Below are 19,458 nucleotides of genomic sequence, written 5' to 3' on the forward strand. Positions count from 1 at the left end.
TGGCTTGGGACCTTAACTTTGTGTTGGAAAAGCTCACCCCCCCCCCTTTGAGCCTGCAGCTTCAGCAGAGTTAAAATTCCTCTCTTGGAAAACAGCCTTGCTTCTGGCCATCACTTCAGCTATAAAAGTGTCTAAGCTACAAGCACTTATGGCTGTGGGACCTATCATCATTTTTCATGCTGACAGGACTAACCCAACTAACTCAACATTCGTGCCTAAAGTGGGGTCCAGTGTGGCTCTCAAACAATCTGTTCATTTGCCCACCTTTTCCCCTAAACCTCTAAGTAAGGGGGAAAGGATCTTGCACTCTTTAGATGTGAACCGACAGCTCAGATTCTACCTGGATAGGACTAAGCCCTTTAAGAAATTTGTCCAGTTACTAGTCAGCATTGCACCAGGGGCAAAGCCATATCAAAACAACCAATCTCCAAATGGATAGCACACTACATCCATTTTTATTACAAACACCATGGGAAGCCACCCCACCAGGGGTCAGAACACATTCTACTAGGGCATTTTCAACCTCTACAGCCTTTCTCAGAGGGATCCCTACCAGGGGCATCGTGGAAGCAGCAACATGGAGTTCTGTTCATACCTTCACCAGGCATTACCACCTGCCTGTCTTTTTAAAATCCAGGGCAGGTTTTGCAACCACAGTCCTGCAGAGCAAACTAGCCAGCCACAACTCTTCTTGACTGCCTCCGCCCATTCTTCAGCTTTGGGAATCAACCCAAGTGTGATGACTGCAACAGTGAAACATGAAGAACATAGTACAGTTGTGTACACTTACCATAAATGTAGATGTTCGAGTGTATTCACTGTTGCAGTCCTGGTTTCCCACCCTCCAGCCCCCTTGTCTCTCTCTCTCTCTCTTCCTCACCCTTACAGAGCTATTGGTATTTACTTTCTACTGCTGGGGTTACTCCACCATAACTTAGCTCCCTATTGGGGACTCCTGACATTTGGGGCAAGAAAAACTGATGTAATAGTGTTGGCTGCCTGTTTTTGTACCACTGATGACCTGACATCAGACCTGGAGTGACAGCAACCGATGCAGAAATACTACGCCTTTGGTATTTGGGCCAACTGAGGGCTACCACTGGCAGGATAACCCAAGTGTGATGACTGCAACAATGAATACACTCAAACATCTACATTTATGGTAAGTGTACACAACTGTACTTTGTCAAAAATTGTTGTTCGTTTTCTCCTCTTGAAGGGTTGCATTTTTCTGCTACTGTTGCCAGAATGAAGGACTTATTTCAGTGGGCACAAAAGAAATTGCAGAATTCCAGCAAAAATAGTATGATTTGTTACAGATGGATTTTCCTGTTTGAAGTTGTTCCTCCTTTGCTGCCAAATATACCGCTTAACTATCCTGCATTTTGACTCATTTTTGACCTGTTCCTTATAAAATGTGTGGTTTTCTGCCGAGTCATTGACGATTGATACCACATGAGAATGACAGAGATTTGATTCAGACTTCCTATCATTCAAAAGTGCATACTAACACAAAACCTTTTATTCTAACAACTTTCTAAGTTTACAAGCTTAATATTTAAAATCTGTCCCTATTATTGACGTTTGCCCCCCCCCATTCCCTTTGGCTTTGTCCAGATTTCTGGAGCTAAGAGGTTGAGAAGCATCACTGCCAGCCCTAAAAGATGCTTTCTTGAAGCCAACATTTGCCTGATAGTCAGCCACTTGCTCCCCAAAAGTCTGATAAATTATATAATGAGCCCCAGTCCAACAAATTCCTTTTTTCTAATCCCAGGTCAAATCATGCAGTTATGCCTCTGTCAAAGTCATCTGCTGACAAATTATTTATGGCAGCTAGCCTTATTCCTTCTGACAAGCTGGGAAAAGACTTGACCGGTAGGGAAGAAAGCTTATATTTACTCAACTTTAGACTTTGGAACAGTGAATTATGAGGCTCATGTATTAAGTTTCTTCTGTATTCCTTTAACAATATGAGGAGGTTAATTGCTGACCTCCCTTTTTGGAAACTAAGGCATCTCTAAATTAACAACCATTCTGCCTTGCATTATCTATCACTGGGTCAATGATAAGATAATTTGCCTGGCTAATTTCTCATAATTTACCAGTTGATGTCAAAGCTGATATCCTGAATGCTCCCCTGATTAAAGGGGCAGTACTATCTGGTCCTTCCTCTGCTGGGGTCCTTAAAAGGTTAGAGGAAAGGGGAAAGGTTAAGTTGGGAGTAACCCAGATTTTTCAACCCTCCTTACCAAATGTAACAAAAAACTTTTCTTCTAGTTCAGGTTCCTTATCAGGGAACAGAATAACTGTTCCCAGCAAGGTACTGGCAAACAAAATTTCAAAAGTAGTGGCATGTAGGTTCAAAGAAGAAAGGAGGGTTCTCCAAATCCATAGACAATAGAAGAAAATAGGAGGGTCACGGTGGTGCAGCGGTTAGCGTTGTCATCTCACAGCAAGAAGTTCTGCCATTCATTTCTCAGCTGGAGCGCCTTCTCTGTGGAGTCTGCATGACCTCCCCATGGTTGAGTGACATATAAAGACAGCGTTCCTATTATATTATTGAACTTCCAGAAGGTCGAACACCAGATGTTCGAACTTGGGAGATCAAAATGTTATAACATCAAAACAGCAAACTTTTTCCCAGGAAAAAAATTTGCTGTTCCAAAAAACAAACACATAACCCAAGCACACCAAAAACCTTATAAACCTACACTAAACCTTACATACACAACTATCTATGCAATAACCTTAACCCAAACCCTAATCCTAAGGTTCGTCACTATCACACACTTACCCGCACCCTAACCCTAAAGTCCATCACTGTCGCACACTTACTAAACTCTGTCACTGTCGCACACTTACTTACCCGCACCCTAACCCCAACATCCGTCACAATCGTACACTTACCTTAACCCATTCTGTAACTTTCACACCACAGTGGAGAAAATATCGAAGCCACAGAAACATCCGACCAAATTCTTTCCCTGGGAAAGAATTCAGACTTCTGTGGCTTCGACATTTTCAACTTTCGAACTTCCAAGTTCGAACTTCTGGTGTTCGACCTTCTGGAAGTTTGATTAGGTAATAGGAACCCTAAAGACATGTAGGTAGGTGTGTGCGTGAATGGGTGTGCATTCTTTGAAGGTTGGGCATCGGCTGGTAACTCGGCACCGTAAAAGTCCACTGCCAATCATGAGCGGACCGGAGTTCCACTGTGGCAACCCCTAAACAGGAAAAGCCAAAAGACGTTACTTTATTTTTTGCCCCTCCATGTGCTTTCCCCTCCCTACCCTGGCAATCTTGTAAAGGTTTCAGAAGTCTAGTTCTTTGCTTTCCTCTGTGGCAAAAGATAACTTCAGACAGTTTGTTCTGAAAATCGTTCAAAAAGAATATAACAGGCAATGATATTACTTTTTTCCTTTTTAGTGGATTCCCTTTAATTCAACCAATCAGACCTCCCTGTTCCCTCCTATCCTAGATCAGGTAGGATTATAGAACCTCTTCCTCCAGAATTAAGAGGGAAAAAATATTCTAGGATCTTTCTGGTACCAAAGAAAGAAGGAACCTGGAGACTTGCCCCAACCCTTTCTTTCTTAACCTTTGCATCACATTTCCAATTCACAAAGATTTCAGGCGTTTTACATTTTTCTGCGTCTGGATTGTTTTCAGTTTTCTGATTTGCCCTTTGGTTTGTTAATGTCTCTGAAAATGTTTTCAAAGTGCCTGGCTCCTGTATTCGCTGGTTGCAGGCCATTCACATATTTTCTTTATTTAACAATTTGCGTATTTTCCTAGATTCTTTCACAAGTTGTCTAGAATATCTAGCTTTGCTAAAAAACTTTTTTTCTCAGCTTTGGGTTTCAGGTGAACATAGATAAATCATCTCTCATCCTGTCTCACAGGATAGTGTTTTGTTTCTGGTAAGTCTACTGGGCACGTCTCTCAAGATGGCTGTTCTACCTTTTCAAAGAAGAGTTTCTGATGTTTTCCAAAGAGACCTTGACATCTTCTTGGGGTTATCTCAGAGGCCATGAAACCTCGAATTGTATTATTCTCGTGATTGCTATGACTAGACTTCATGAAGAATATTCGGTGGTTCACTGAATCAGTTTGGACCCAACAGCAGCACTCACTTTCATTTCAAATTCCAGAGTTGAAGTTTTTGAAAAAGGAGATAATCTGGTGGATGGATCAGTTGCCCCTTAACTACGTCTCCCTTTGTTCCCCTCTAGTCCTCACTTAGTCTGTAACTATCAGACTTTGTTTAGGGAGATTGTTCCAAAAGCCATTGACTTTGGACATGTCAAGACACATTAAAGCACATAAATATCAGGGAAATGATTGCTCTAAAATTTGCTCTCAAATCTCTGAACCATGATTGAACTCCAGGCCCTCTGCTAGTAATCACAGTCAACACCCACAGTAAGGTGTTACATAAACAAGGTGAACAAGTTCCTACTTCCTTTGCAGACTAGCTCTGGTAGCCTGGTAATCAGAAACTCAGTTCTATCTGTTCCTCCAGACTACCTTAACATTGTCATAACAAAACTTATTGCAGACAAGCTGAGTAGAACCAGAACAGCCATCCTGAATGGAAACTGCACCAAAAGGTCTTCCAGGAATTGATCCATTTATGGTGAACTTCTCAAGTAGATTTGTTTGCCTCTAGCCACGACAGACAGCTAAAGAAATTTTGCTTCAAGATTCCTTACACACAAGTATGGTAGACAGAAGCCTTTCTTTCCCATGGTTAGGGATGTTTCTGTATGCTTTTCCCCTGCTTTCTTCTAATAACCAAGGTTCTTTTAAAGGTGAAGAAGTACTCTTCAAGGATAGGTGTGGTGATACCCTTTTAGCCCAGACATCAATGGTTCTCCTTTTTTGAAAATGGCCAAGAGCAATTACCACAAACTTCCCTATAGAGTGGAATTACACAATAAAAGGGTTGTTTGATACACCCAAACATTCAATTTCTTTAGTTCGCTGCATGATAAAAAATTTAATGCATTTTAGGCACTTTTCTGAAGAAATATAGCAGTTATTAAAGGAAGCAAAAGAAACCTGCTACTAGAAAATCTTATATGTGTAAGAGGAAAAGACTTTCTGGCTGGCACCAGGACCCTTTCAAGGCATTGACTATTTACTTCTGCAGTGTTTGTGTGAGTAATTACCCCCTGACCTTTTATACTCTTCTACCAATATTCACTTTTTGGCCATCTCTGCTTGTCTGCCCTTAGATACCCACTTTCTGCATTGCAACAAGTGAAGCAGTTTTGAAAGGGAGTCTTGCATTTCTGTCCACCTAGAAGGCAGGTGGCTACTACTTAGAATCCTGTTTTGCACTGGAAAAACATGCACTGTTTCCTTTTGAATCTGCTCACGCGAGTACTTAAAGTTCTTATTTGGAAAAATGGTGTCACTCATTGCTCTGTGTTGTGCATTATAAGTATGTGAGTTGCAAGCTGTTATGGTAAGTCATCTCTATTTCATCTTTCACAAAGGTAGGGCAACACTGAAAAGAAATTCTTCCCTTATACCTAAGGTTATCTGATAATTTACACTGACCCTGGCAATTCATTTCCATTTTTTTAACCTTAACAGAGAAAGTTTTACTTTCACTTATACAGTTGTATGGAAGAGTTAGCCGCACACACGCACACACACACACACACACACACACACACACACACACATGTGCATTCTGGTATTTGTGCCCCAAGGAAGGTTGTTTAAATAGCTGAATATGTTTTGAAAGGGTGTGACTGCCACAGATATATTTGTAGTGGATACGAGCAGAGATTGTAATAACACACTCCATAGACATTCTTTATATTTCTTTATTTTTGTTTGTTTGTAACTTGAATCTTTAGAAGACTTTTTCAGCCATGACTTGGGGTCACATGTTGACATAGGCAGTGGCAACTATGGTGTATGTATGGACAGTTTAGAAAAGCCAGTCAGTCAGTAGTATAAACACTTTATGAAATGGTGGTAAGAAATGTTGATTGGAAAGCACTGTAGATATACTGTTGTAGTACTCCCAGTAAAGAGGTATTATTTTTATATGTCTCGTTTAATTATCTCGTAGCCATAATAAAGTTCATGTAGTGAAATTGAATGTTTTGTGAGTTAACCCAAGATCATTCAGAGATGAGTTGCTTTCTTCAAATTGCTGATCATACGTCCGAAGTGAAACATGGGTATGTGGGGTATGTACTGCTCCTTGTAATCTCTAGGATTCCCCATCAAAATACTTTTTAAATGGGTTTAGATTTCAGGATCTAATGCAATGTTTTTTTTTTCTTTTACAGTATCCTGGCCCAAATGAGTTTCCAGCAGCTGACGGGTATGCATCCAGCAGTCCAAGTTATAAGAGAGGGCCACTGCGGGACCAGGGGGCAGCTGTAGCTGCCTTCAAACAAACTGTTAGCTGCCATGTAGATAGGTAACAGTATGTAAAAACACCACAGAGCTGCAGATAACTGTCCTGACTTTATTGCTTAAATAGATTTTAAATTTCCTAATTTCCTTGCTCATTTCTTGCAGACGTTTCCTGGCTTGAATCCCTGTCTTCTTCTTTTTTTGTGTGTGTGTTTTCATTGTTAGTTTTCCCATGGGGTGGGCTTACTCTTTTTTAACTTTTGTTTTATTTTAGGAAACATTAAAAGTTGCTCAGAGAAAACAAAATTAAGTGAACTGGCAACATTACAAATTTGTTTGAGGTACTACCACGTTTATAGGTACATCACGGCATTTCATAATTATGTGCCACAGTAGATTTCCTCCTCAATGTATCCATTTCACATGATCAGTTTCTTAATAAAAATCTTAATTTTATATTTGTTCACCATAGTGCGCTGATCAAGCATTGAGCACTTTTTATTAGGAACCCACCCACGTAATTCTATTATATCTGTGGGTGATGTCATCATAGAGACAATGTAGGGGTGCATCTGTAGTCACTAGTGGGGTAACGCTCCTTGCCTGAACAGAGGTGCATTCACTAAAGACTAGGGATTCATCCCACACTTTCCATGTGGTGATGTCATGGAGAGTAAAGTTCAACTGAGTTTTCTGTGATGTCAGCAAAGGGAAAACAAATTTGTAAATGTTTTTGTGAAATGATTAGGGTGTATACAGTCAGCAAATTGCTGTGCTGCATAATGTAAATGTGAAACATGGAAGAAACACTTACAATATGCAGAATATATGCAGAATAGTTGGTCTCATTAAGTGCTGGAAATGTTCACTCCAGGGAGTCCTTGGATGTTTTAAAGTGAGTGTATAATGAAGCAGTTTGTCCAGTAATGCAAACTTAAATTTCACATTAATTGAATGTGCTCATTCTTTGAGGAACTGTGCTTTTGCATCACATTTCTCTAATTTTGGAGTCTATTGCCCCAGCCAGTACAGCCCTTTTGAGTGTGCACCTTTAACACCCAGTGAGTATAGCTTGAGAATATAAAATGAAGTTATCACCTTACAATTCTAACAACTACTCATTGACAGAGGTCAAATATCAATGCAGTTGTGTTTGCCATCATATATGATAAGATAAAATATTGTAATACCTTGTATGTAGCATGGTTTTGACCTGATCATCACCAACATGGGGACTCTATGCTCCAGACCAGAAGTGTATCCCTCACTGGTAAGATCAGACCATAAACTAATCTCACTAGATATTCACATCCCGACCCCAGTCTTGCCCAGAAAACCACAGTGGAAAACTTCTCTAAAGCAAATTTCACACTCCTCAAAACCGAGGTGGAATCCTTCAAAGCCCCCGGACCTGTGGAAAATACAGCCCAGACCGCAGAATCCTTTATAAACGCATTCTATGAACACCTTCAGGAATGCATGGATCATGCAATCCCAAATAAAACCAAGACCCAATCCTCCAAAGTTAGGCGTCCTGTCTGGTGGACCCCAGCCATAAACAAACTATACAATAGAAGGAGGAAGCTACTACATGATAGAGCAAAATCCCAAAAAGGGAAGGCATCTCTGATCAGTATTAGCAAAAAACTACGGGCACTCATAAAATCGTCTAAGGCCAGCTTCAAGAGAAAAATTGCACAGGACACTAAGGATAATCACAAGGCTTTCTTTAGTTATGTTAGGAACCTGGGTGGGAATTCCCAGATATGCTCAGAATCAGTCCAAAATGACAAAAAATACACCGAACCCACAGACATTGCCAACATCCTAGCTGACAGGTTCAGCGCAAACCCCCCCCCCTTCCCCACCAAAAGAGCAAATATCTATCCCAGCAGAGTGCTGCCCCCCTGACATCTCAGATGCTCAGGTAAGAGCCGCCCTCTCCAAAGCAAAAAAACACAACATCAATGGGACCAGACGGTGTCCCGAACTGCATCCTACATGAACTCCAAGAAGAACTAAACCCAAACATAAAACTACTGTTCAATCTCAGCCTTACTACAGGATATGTACCCAAAGAGTGGCGTACAGCAACAGTGGTCCCTCTCCACAAAGGTGGTGCCTCAACGGATCCTGGAAACTATCACCCCATAAGCCTGACTAGCTTGGTCTGCAAAGCTATGGAAAGGATCATGATGGACCTCATAAGTAAAGATATTGGGGACCTACAGACACTGGATCCTACCCAGTTTGGCTTTGTTAAGGGCAGATCCTGCCTCTTAAACCTCGTTGATTTCTTTGAAACAGTCACCAAGGCCATTGACGAGGGGAAGGTGGTCCAGACAGCCTACCTGGACCTAGCAAAAGCCTTTGATACAATACCCCACTCTGGCATTATAGATAAGCTCACCAGCTTAAATATAAACCCCTATGTCACTAGATGGGTTGCAAACTGGCTCAAGGACAGAACCCACATGGTTAGAATTGCTGGAGCCATGTCAGACTCCAAACCAGTTACAAGTGGCATCCCATAAGGCTCAGTCCTGGGACCTCTCTTGTTTGGTATATATTTCTCGGAGGTACAGGCTAACATGAAAGGACTGTGGCTGACCAAGTTCGCAGATGACTGCAAACTGGGCGCCATAATAGACTCTCCAGCCGACACAAGCATCCTCCAAAAGGGACTCATAGAAACAGACAACTGGTGCCAGAGCCATGGCCTCAAGCTAAATGCCAAAAAATGTATAGTCATCCCCTTTGGCAAAAACAAAGTGCCCACAAATTACCACATAGGTGGTAATCCATTAAGTACGGAAGAAGTAATTAGGGTCCTGGGGACCCAAGTTGATAGCAATCTGTCATTTGACAACCACGTTGCCAAAGTGGTTAGAAAAACATTTTATATAGCCCACCTAATCATGAAGGGATTCACATCTAGATCAGGGTAGGTCATCGTGGCTCTACTCATCCTTCATCAGGCCCATAATTGAGTACAATGCCCCTTTTGGGATGTACCTTACCAGACACCTGCAGCAACTGGAAAGACCCCAAAAGTACCTCACCAAGAGGATCAAAGGGCTCAAACAGATGCCATATGCTGCCCGGTTAAAGAAACTCCAGCTCTACTCAGTGGCATACCACCTGCGCAGAGGCAATCTGTGCCTGACATATAAAGCCATGTCCAACCTGGAATTAATGGACATGTTGCACCTCAGAAAACCCAAATCCCATCGAGCTACGTGCTCGAGAGACTTGAACCTCAGCACTGAACTAAATAGGACATGCTGGAGGGACAGATTCATAACCCAGAAGCTTCCTTCACTCTGGAATAAAATCCCAGTCCAGGTTGGCAGAGTCCCTCATTGACTCTCTTCAAGAGGAATCTTGATGAGTGGATGGGAGATAGAAGTGATACCCAGGGTAAACCTACTGTGTCACTGTTAGACAGAGGCACAGTATACTAACCTCGAAAAAGGGCATAGCAAAATTCATTTAAAATGGGTGGCGAAAGCCAAACACACTCTGGCTAGGCTTATAAATGCCCTAGGGCAGATAGCCTAGTATGAACCTATGAACCTATTAATGCAAATATGAACAAGCAATATTTGATGCCTAGAGGCACAGTAGGAGGTAACTGCAGAAACACCTGGAGGTGTCACACAGCTGTAGTGAGATAAGCTGCAGATGCAGGGGAGCCCATCTGCATGGGAGCTTCATCCACAAGGGGGGAAAAAGGATTTTTAATCTCTATGTGAATACAGTTTCATGTTGTCCTTTTCTGTCCATAAAAGCATTCACACCCACATTTCTGTCACTGGCATCCTAATTCCAGAGTATTAAAGATACTGTTTGCTGAGAATCACAACAGGAATATGTATGTATTGCACATTTTTGGAGGTGCATTTTAACACAACAATGCATTTGTGGTAATGGCTTTTGCTAGCCATTTGACAGTACAGTCTGTGAGCATGGGATGGCCGCTGGTGACTCAGTACTCAACAGTTTGTAGCTGTACTGTTTTCATCATTTGTGATGATGTACAACAGCAGTCATTAGAGTGTGATAGCAGTCAGAATATCTGTAGTGCTAGTGGCATAGCTGTACTGTGGCAGTCAGTTATATGTCTATACTTTGGTAGACAGTATCACAGCTGTACAGTGACACAGTAGTACTGCTGGTGTTTGCTAGTGGCATAGCAGTATTGTGGCACTCACTGGCACATTTGTTCTGTGACTGTGGCTTGGTTGCTTGGTAGTCAGTGACGCAACAGTAATATGGCTGCTGTATGGTACTAACTGGTGTACTTTTGCTGTGACATTCAGTAATGCAGTTGTTCTTTGGCATTCAGTGACGATGCTGCTTTGTGGCAATTGTATCACTGTAGTTTGCTCTTCAGTGGCACAGCTGTATGGTGATAGTTGGTGGCATTGCTGACAGGAGGCTTTATATAGTGATCACTTGTGGTTCTGCTGAAATGTTGTAGCAATAGTAGTAGAATCCCCTGATATATGTAAATCCTTTGACCATTAGTGTGTACATCTACCCCTTTATCCCACTGGTTGATGTTCAGTCCTTAGCAACATTGCTTTGTCCAAGAGGAGGAAAGGGCTGGCCACCAGTCACTGCCTGTTTGCAATTTTGCATGTTCTGTCTGTATTTGGAGTTTTCACCAGGTACTTTAGCTTCTTGATACTTGTTAGAAAAGTACTGGCTACAGTAAAATTTCCATACTTTTGTGGTTGTGACCTTTATGATGGGTGAAAATGGTCACTGAAAAATAATTTCATGTACCTGGTTAACAAATTACAAAAATAATAATAAATATTGTAGGTGTAGCTGTTAATTTAAAATGGATAACATCCAGCCACTGTGCATTCTCACCTGGTACATATTCTTAGGGTAGAGTAGTAGTGCTGGTGGTATATGGTATATGTAGGCAGGAGGTCATGTCCTTGTGTCTTTGTATATAAATATACCACTATCAGATTCCTGAAATAAACCATTTTCTTCACAAGCTATGCATCCAGTTTGCTTACTGTAATAACCATAAATAATTATAACTCTGCATAACCCTTAGATTTCTAATCCGTGATCCATAACAGTAGTGCCTATGTGTTCACTGGTCTGAGTTATTAGTAAGAATCAAGTACCTCCTCAGACACAATATTTTCTTCTCACCAAAACCTACTTCACTACTGACTGGAGGTATACATAGTCCCTCAGGGCAAGGTCTGTGTGTGAACATTGTAAGATGCCCAATCTTTTGTTCTTCAAATAAAGAAAACCACCTTTTTTCTTGCATGTATTGTTATAAAATGGTCCCTAACCCTGCCTTGCGTTTTATCTGCTCACCCTCTCCACAGCTGTCCATCAGATACCACTAGCTGCTTTTCTCATTTACTGGGTCTACCAAACCTGCCCTAGCCTCCCCTGGACTCAACCTGTCCCACATTTAGGCCAGTGAGGAGATTGATGATGGGGGTGTAGCGTTATTCCACTGTTGATGACTGTGCACTAACCCCCCCCCCCTTCTAACCCATGGCAGCCTTGCACAATCTGCAGTTGCTGCCTATAGTAGGTGAATGTGAGCTTTCATGGATGCACAGCCTACTGAGTAAGTTGCATATTGCTTGCACCATGCAGCTTATAGGTCCATAGGTTCATAGGTTGGTACTAGGCTATCAGCCCTCAGGCCTATACAAGCCTAGCCATAACAATTCCCTGGCTATTTCTTCCCATATTATTTACTTTCCTGGACCCCTGTCTAGCAGGGCAACTGACGTGATCCCTGGGGTGAATTTCCTTTCTCCCATCCAATCGTCAAGGTTCCTCTTGAAGAGGTCCAAAGAGGCACTCTGCTTGACATGTATGGGCAATCTATTCCAGAGTCTGGGGAGTCAAGGTTCCTCTTGAAGAGGTCCAAAGAGGCACTCTGCTTGACATGTATGGGCAATCTATTCCAGAGTCTGGGGAGTCTCTGGGTCAGGAACCTATCCCTCTAGCATGTTTTGTTTATTGTGATGACAAGGTTTAGATCCCTGGAGCGTGTAGCTCTGAGGGATTGGGATTTCTTTAAGTGTAGCATGTCCAACAGCTCTGGGTTTGACATGGCCTTGTATGTTAAGCAGAGATCGCCTCTGAGTAGACGATATGTGACAGAGTATAGCTGGAGTTTGTTAAGGCGGTCAGCGTGGGGCATCTCTTAATCCTTACCTAGGCAGCCTCCCTCCTTCCCCCAAGGATCATGAGCTGGCTCCATCCTCTCCCCATCTGGGGCACAGTAAGGATTTTTCCCCTTCTTTTGCTGTAGGATGCTCTGTTGTTATGACCTGAGTGCTGATATTGAATTTGTTTAAAGATTCATAACAGATGACATTTTATTGTTCTTTAATTTATAATATAAAATTAATTTATATTGTCTTCATAGCAGAATACAGTAGTCCAGTAAACATTCCCTAAATGTTGGCATTTATTTCTGCCTGTCTGGAAGATTTTGCTGGCCTTCTCTTGGGATTTCTATCACAGGCACATTGAAAAAAACATTTTTTTTGTAGAGGAGCTGTTAATCTCAATGGCAAGCTTTGTCCTCTAGCCCCATTGCCTCTTACATATACTGTACCCAATTCCAAGGGGAAAGGTGCAAAAACAATGTAATCTTTATTTTTGGTTTTGACAGTTGGTAGTGCTCTCATTTAAAGATCTCATTTTGACACTGAGGTAGTGTATATAATGGTGTTTCCACAACTGCACAGAGTAAACTCACAGTGTTTTTAGTTTTTGTTTCAAATTTGTGAATTAGGTAGGCCCACTGAGTCATGTTCCCTTTTCCTGGGAAAGAGAGTGCACTGAGCTACATTTAAAGTCAATAGATAGTATTACACACTGCAGCTTGACACGGAGTAGCACACAGATGTAGAATACTAGAATTATGTATAGTATGTACAAAAAATATCACAAAAAAATTAGATTACGTACAATAGATTTACAGAGAGGTGACAAATAATATATAAAATACATTTAGAGTTGTGTACAAAGAAATCATCCTGGCAAAAAGTGTGAGAAATGTGCAACTCTAACATGTTATCATATTTCAGCACAATTTGCCCTTAGCCCAGAGGGTTTCGAGTGTATGCATTCATTTATGGGTAGTAGATGTTTAATACATTTCTGAATGCTTCTTTGAATGTCATCTTTGGTGGAGGGGCTCTGTTTTGTTTGATGCATATCTCTATGAATTATTCTGATTTGGCTTTGCTGGAATTTTCTGTGTAGTTTTAGGGTGGTAATTTATGGAGTGTGCTAGATTTCTTGCTGCAATAGTCTGTTTCTCCCACTAAATTAATCTGTTCTGTTATGGTCAGACCAACTAAACTAGTTGCAAACTCAGTATCAGGTGCTGGCTTATGTCTGTATTGGTAAGAATCCCAGCAGGACTGTACTCATCTTACTCAGTACAAGAAATAAATGCTTTAGATTAACTGCCCACACTTGTGAGTATAAATTAGTTGATTTGGTTTGGCCTATTGCATGTCAACATTTCTGAAAACAGTAAAGTTGGACAGTTCTCTGCAGCTATGAATGTGAGTAGCTTAGTTATCATTTGGGAGTTGCATTGATGCCATCCATGGGAGGATCAGGTCATTGTCATTAAGTACATGGTCCCATTATTGTATTTTTGTTGAACTGTGTATTGTATCCAGTGATATGATTGTCTACCATCTCATATGTGTTATGCATGAAATTACTGTAGAGTCTGATCTATGTTGTCCATTAAAGGTGCTAGTGTTATGAGAGAGCAAAATCTTTAAGATAATCAGATGTATTTTGCATTCATTTCCTTTGAACATATAGGTAAATGTATACAGCACAAATCCATGCAGTCATAATTTCCCTTTAATAAGTGTGGAAGAGACAAAGGACCTGTGCGTATGACATTTTCAAAAATGTTGTCATAATTTTATTTCATAGATGGCAAAATCAGCTTTGGAATTTTGGTTTGGTCACCTCTTACTTAACTTTCATTCTGAAGTATTGCAGTCTTTGTATATGAAAGATGATAACCTAGGAAACCAACTACAAAGAAACTGGAGTTGTTCCTCAGAGGTACAAAAATCCTTGAGCAAAATCAGAAACGTTTCACCATGCATAAGGGCTTGAAACACAAATCCTGCAACAGTTGTAATAACCACCACAGAAAAAAATTCTCATGACACAAGCTTCGGTGTTCTTAAACCGGCAGTCTGTTTTAAATGTGGGATGGGCAACCCTGTCTAAGATGAAGTTCAGGTCCCACAAAAGAGAAGGAGCAATTCACTGATAGAAGGTAATGAACGTATAGAAATTCTTTGAGGATGTGTTTGGCCAACTAGTGTTGGAGATCAGTCCTTCTTTCCACAAGACCATGACAGGGAGAAATAGCTAGCATGCATATTGGCCAAGAATTAACTGACTTCCAAGTAACTAAGGTGCCTGTGTTAGTTCCAGGTAAGCTATAAGCTGCCAAATTTGGGCAGTACAGGGTGCCATTGTAACTGGATGGAGAACTGTTTCCACTTAGGGACGTTATGTGTATGGTAGAAGGTTACCTTAGCCAGCCTCATGTACTTCTAATACTCTAGCCAGAAAATCTAACTGGATCTGAAGATTTAAATTAGGAGGCAAGCTGTAATGGTGGAGCTGACTGTTGTCATATCCCTGGAGGAGAGTCTTATCCAGGACAGGGAAAATTTCCTATACTTATAGGAACTTGGTGTTTTGCAACTTCACCTTCCTTGACCATTGAGGAAGCAAAAAAAAAAAATAGTTTTGATCTTTCTATACTGAACTCTTTCATGAGATGTGGGATTGCTGAGGGTTGTAGAACAGTGTACAAAAGTTTCCCAGCATCAGCTTTGCGAGAGGAAATGATAGTACAAGAAAAGGGTTTCAGGCTGCTGACCACACTAGAATTGGACCATCAAGTGTAGAGTGAGGGGATAGTTGCATTGGCAAACAGCACTGAGGTGTGTGTACCTAGGGAAGGACTTTAGAATTTAAGAGGTAATGTTTACATTCTGCTGAGCTTAGGTGTGCCCACTGTTTTAGTACTGCGTGCAGTTTTGAAAAATGTAAATGGAGAGGATCATCAGCCTACTTGAATATGTCCTTTGGAAAATCAGCATAAGGGAGGTGGGCTTGATGATGAAGGGGTATGTCTATAAACTAGAGGAGGTCTAACTCTCCTTGTTGTAGAAATAAGATGATGATGAGAGGACATGATATGGAACACAAGCAGATGAGCCAGAAGCTGTTGAAGGCTGGGGGGGGGGGGGCAGAGGGTGAGAGGGGCATTTAGTGATCTAAAAAGGGCAATTTTTAAAGCTATTTGCTACCCCAACATAGGTTCACTTGGAGATCATTTTAAGCTTAGCCAATTTCCCTTTTGGTGCTTAAATTAACATTTCCTGATTGGTCTTACCTATCCCATGGCTGATAGCCATAGTGAGGTTAACTGATCATACCATAGATAATTTGAGGGGGACCCATGTATGCGACGCAGCACTTGGGATCTGCCTCTATCCATCAGTGGCATGAGGTGCAATCCTGAAGTACATTTTTGTTACCCATTCTTAGATCCAAGTTGCATCTGAATATGGACAGGGAAAAGCTTTGTTTTACTTGAATGGATAGTCTGTGCTGTAACAGTGGTATCCCCTGATGTATATCCATCTTTCCACAACATTCAGTTTAGATACCTGGGCTGAGTATTCCTGATGTCATTTGACTTGCTGATGTTCATCTTATGTAGGTCTGATGTAAGTCCATCAGTGTCAGGTTGGAGGATGCCTTGCATGCCAGACTCAGGTCACCTTGAAGGACTCTGTAGGATACAGAGTATAGTGCTAAATCTTTGAGGTGGTCCATGCAAGACCTATTGTTTAGGACTTTTATCCTTTTAGTAAGGTATCTCTGTGGGTATTCCGATTGTTGCATGGGTCTGGACAGGTACATGCCAAAGTGGGCATTATACAAAATGATTGACCTAAGAGGACTTTGTAAAGGGGAACCATAACATCTCTAGATCTAGTCACATTCAATTTGTTTATAAGCTGTGCAATATAGAAAGACTTTATGACTCTGGGCACATGTTGGTCAAAATTTAGGTCACTGTACACACAAGTTCCCAAATGCCAAACAACTGTGTCAGCTCTCAGGGGGTATTGTCAGTTTGACAGTTCCCTGGAGTAGATTACTTCCCAAAGGATGTTTAGTTTCAATTCATGATTCTGGCACCAGTTATTGTTTGGGACAAACCATCCTGCATTATTGTTAAGTCATTTGGGAATTCAATAACTGCTCCTAGCTTGCATTCATTACAAACTTAGTTGACCAAAGCCCTTTGGTATTTCCCTTTACTATTGAGATGTAAAAAAAAGCCGCAGTGGTGCAGCGGTAGCATTGTCGCCTCACAGCAAGAGGTTCTCCCATTCAATTCTCGGCTGGAGTGCCTTCTGTGTGGAGTCTGCATGTCCTCCCCGCAGTCGAGTAGCGTTTGAAAGACATGCGCAAATGGGCGTGCTTTTGTTGAAGGTTGGGCGTCGAGCTAGCACCTCGGCATCGTAAAAATCTACTGCCAATCATTAGTGGACTGGAGTTCCACTGTGGCGACACCTAACCGGGAAAAGCCGAAAGAAAAACAACAACATGCCCAACAGAAAGTCTCAGCACTGAACCCTGGGAGACTCCATTGGTGGCTGGTCTCTTTCTAGAGGTAACTTCCCCTGTGTTGGTCTCCTACATCCTGTGAGCAAGTTGGCAATCCAGCTAGTGATGTAAGTGTTTGTTCCTATTTTATTCATCTTTTGTACTACACCTGAATAGGGGATTGTGTCCAAAGGCTTGGTCAGGTCAAGGTAATGTGGTGTGAACTGTTTTACCTTCATCCATTGCTTTGGTGATAAGTAAAGCTTAAAATTTGCCCAAGATTTTGAGCCTTTCACACTTTCTCCTGATTTTTGGCCTAAGAGGTTGAGAGATCAGAGCATATGTTTGACTGTCCCTGATATTGTCAAATTTTTGGTCTGTTCCTCGTGTGATTTTCTGGCAAATTTATGAGGATTGCAAAACTTGAGTTTATGATAGACGCTTGAGTTTCAGACTTAAAGACTTCACATCTTTCAGAAAATCCAGACCAATGCAAAACCTGTTATTCTAGCAACAAAGCATATAAGAACAATATTATATTTAAAATCTGCCCCTGATTCTGGAGTTTTGATCTTTATCCCGATCCATTAATTGTTTGGTCTTATCCCTTGAGCTATGAGGTTTTGAAGTTTAAATAAGAACTGTGATCAAAAGCTGTTTATCACTTTCAAGCTCGACCTGTAGCATTTCCTAATTTGTTCAATTAAATAAAAAAAGAAGTATGACAAAAACTGGGCAACTTGATAACTAACAATAATAATAAATAACCTAACTGAAGGCATGACGTCAGGCAAGAAACTTGATAACTTTTTTATAAGCAGAATAAAAATCGCACAATATTTTTTATTGTTCTTTTAAATAATGTTCTGGCAAGATTAAAAATCTAACAAAACTGGGGCCAACTTACATTAATGAAAAGAAATGAGTTAAGGCAAGGAAGAAACTGTATTAACTTCTGAAAAACAGTAACAGCAACGTTATTCCGGTTTCTTGCCTGCATTAAGTCTTATTTTATCGTCATCATTGTCATTATTTTTACTGTTGTCACTTCATAAATGACTGCCCAGAATGTGCCTAGGTGGGCTGCTGCCACTTAAGTTGAGGTCCACAATCCACCAAACTGCACTGACTTGTTCAACAATATGACTGTTATTAATTATTATTAATTATTAAATAACAGTGAAAACCATAAACTATCAGAAGTTGGAATGAAACAGTGAAGTGTCCGTTGTATAAAAAAAAAAAAAAAAAAAAAAAAGTGCTTCCTTTCCTTTAATGTCAAATACGAAACAAAAGTGCTTATTTTTTTACAACTGACACTTTGTCATTACAATCCAACTTCTGATAATTTTTAGTAAACCGTGCAAAATACCATAGCTGGATCATGGTTAAACGGGGCCCTAGGCAGGGTAATAGATTCAGCTCCCCCCCTGCAGAGCAGCCCCTACTGCAGCAACTCCCTACCGCTCCAGTAGCAGCCCCCTCCCCAGCCACTCCAGTGTTCCGTTACTTGGCTGTTTGTCCTCAGTTACCATAAACACTGTTCAAGCCTGTCAGTGTGCATGCTGTTTTCTTATTTACTTCTACAATGATTACAGAAATTGAAGTAAAATAGCACAAACACTGAGCCATTTGTTAAACAAACAATACAGTCTCGCAATGAAAATAGACTTAGCTTGAGCAATAAACTTCTCTGCCCTTGAAGCTCGCATTAATTGAAATGGCATGAAAATCCACATTCATTTTGCATCTGGCCAGTGGCGGACTAAGCTTACCTCTGGGCTGTTTTCAAACTGTAGGCTCCTTACACATTTTTAGGACCACGCTTACATGTATGCGTTCCTTGTTTCACTTTCCTGATTGTATTGAATTATATTCCTTGTATAATGCAGCACCACTTGTTAGAATGTATTTTAAATTTGTAGTTTTGAACAGTCTTCTAGTAAGCAATGAAACAAAATGTATGAATCAATAACAACAAAACTACCCATTTCAGAAAATTTCAACCATAAAAGGCCACTGAAACTTCTGTCATTGCAATCCACCAATATCAGTAAATATGCAAAATCTATGCAGAAGTAAAAGTCATCTAAATAATTCCACATTAAAGGGATGTGTAACTAATGAAGAGGTTGCTGCTAGCAAACAACTTTATATTTCATTGTTTCATTTACAAATAAAGTGCCTGTTGCCCTTGAAGAATAAATTGCCTATGTTACGTTAAAAAAAATAAGCTGGTAATATTGCAATAGGGAATGGATGGCAAACTGATAACAGGTTCATACTTACTAGGTAACTCCTCCAAAGGAGGACATTCATAGCATCCACTCCCTTTCAAGTACAACAGTACAGTGTCAGCAATCCATCTACATACTGTGGGAGTAGAACCCACAG

At 40.9% G+C, this 19,458-nt stretch overlaps 1 protein-coding gene across 1 annotated transcript in view; it reads left to right on the plus strand.

Annotated features, from left to right (window-relative positions):
- Positions 1 to 19,458, plus strand: part of EPS8 (epidermal growth factor receptor pathway substrate 8) — a 2,217,981-nt gene that overhangs the window by 1,998,393 nt on the left and 200,130 nt on the right. Inside the window, exon 10 of the mRNA XM_044087279.1 lies at positions 6,312 to 6,445. Coding sequence (XP_043943214.1) covers positions 6,312 to 6,445 — 134 coding nt within the window. The remainder of the gene's footprint in view (positions 1 to 6,311; positions 6,446 to 19,458) is intronic.

The sequence above is a fragment of the Protopterus annectens genome, chromosome 11.part0 (genome assembly GCF_019279795.1).
Source record: "Protopterus annectens isolate FY-2018-M chromosome 11.part0, PAN1.0, whole genome shotgun sequence".
Taxonomy (NCBI): Eukaryota; Metazoa; Chordata; order Ceratodontiformes; family Protopteridae; genus Protopterus; species Protopterus annectens.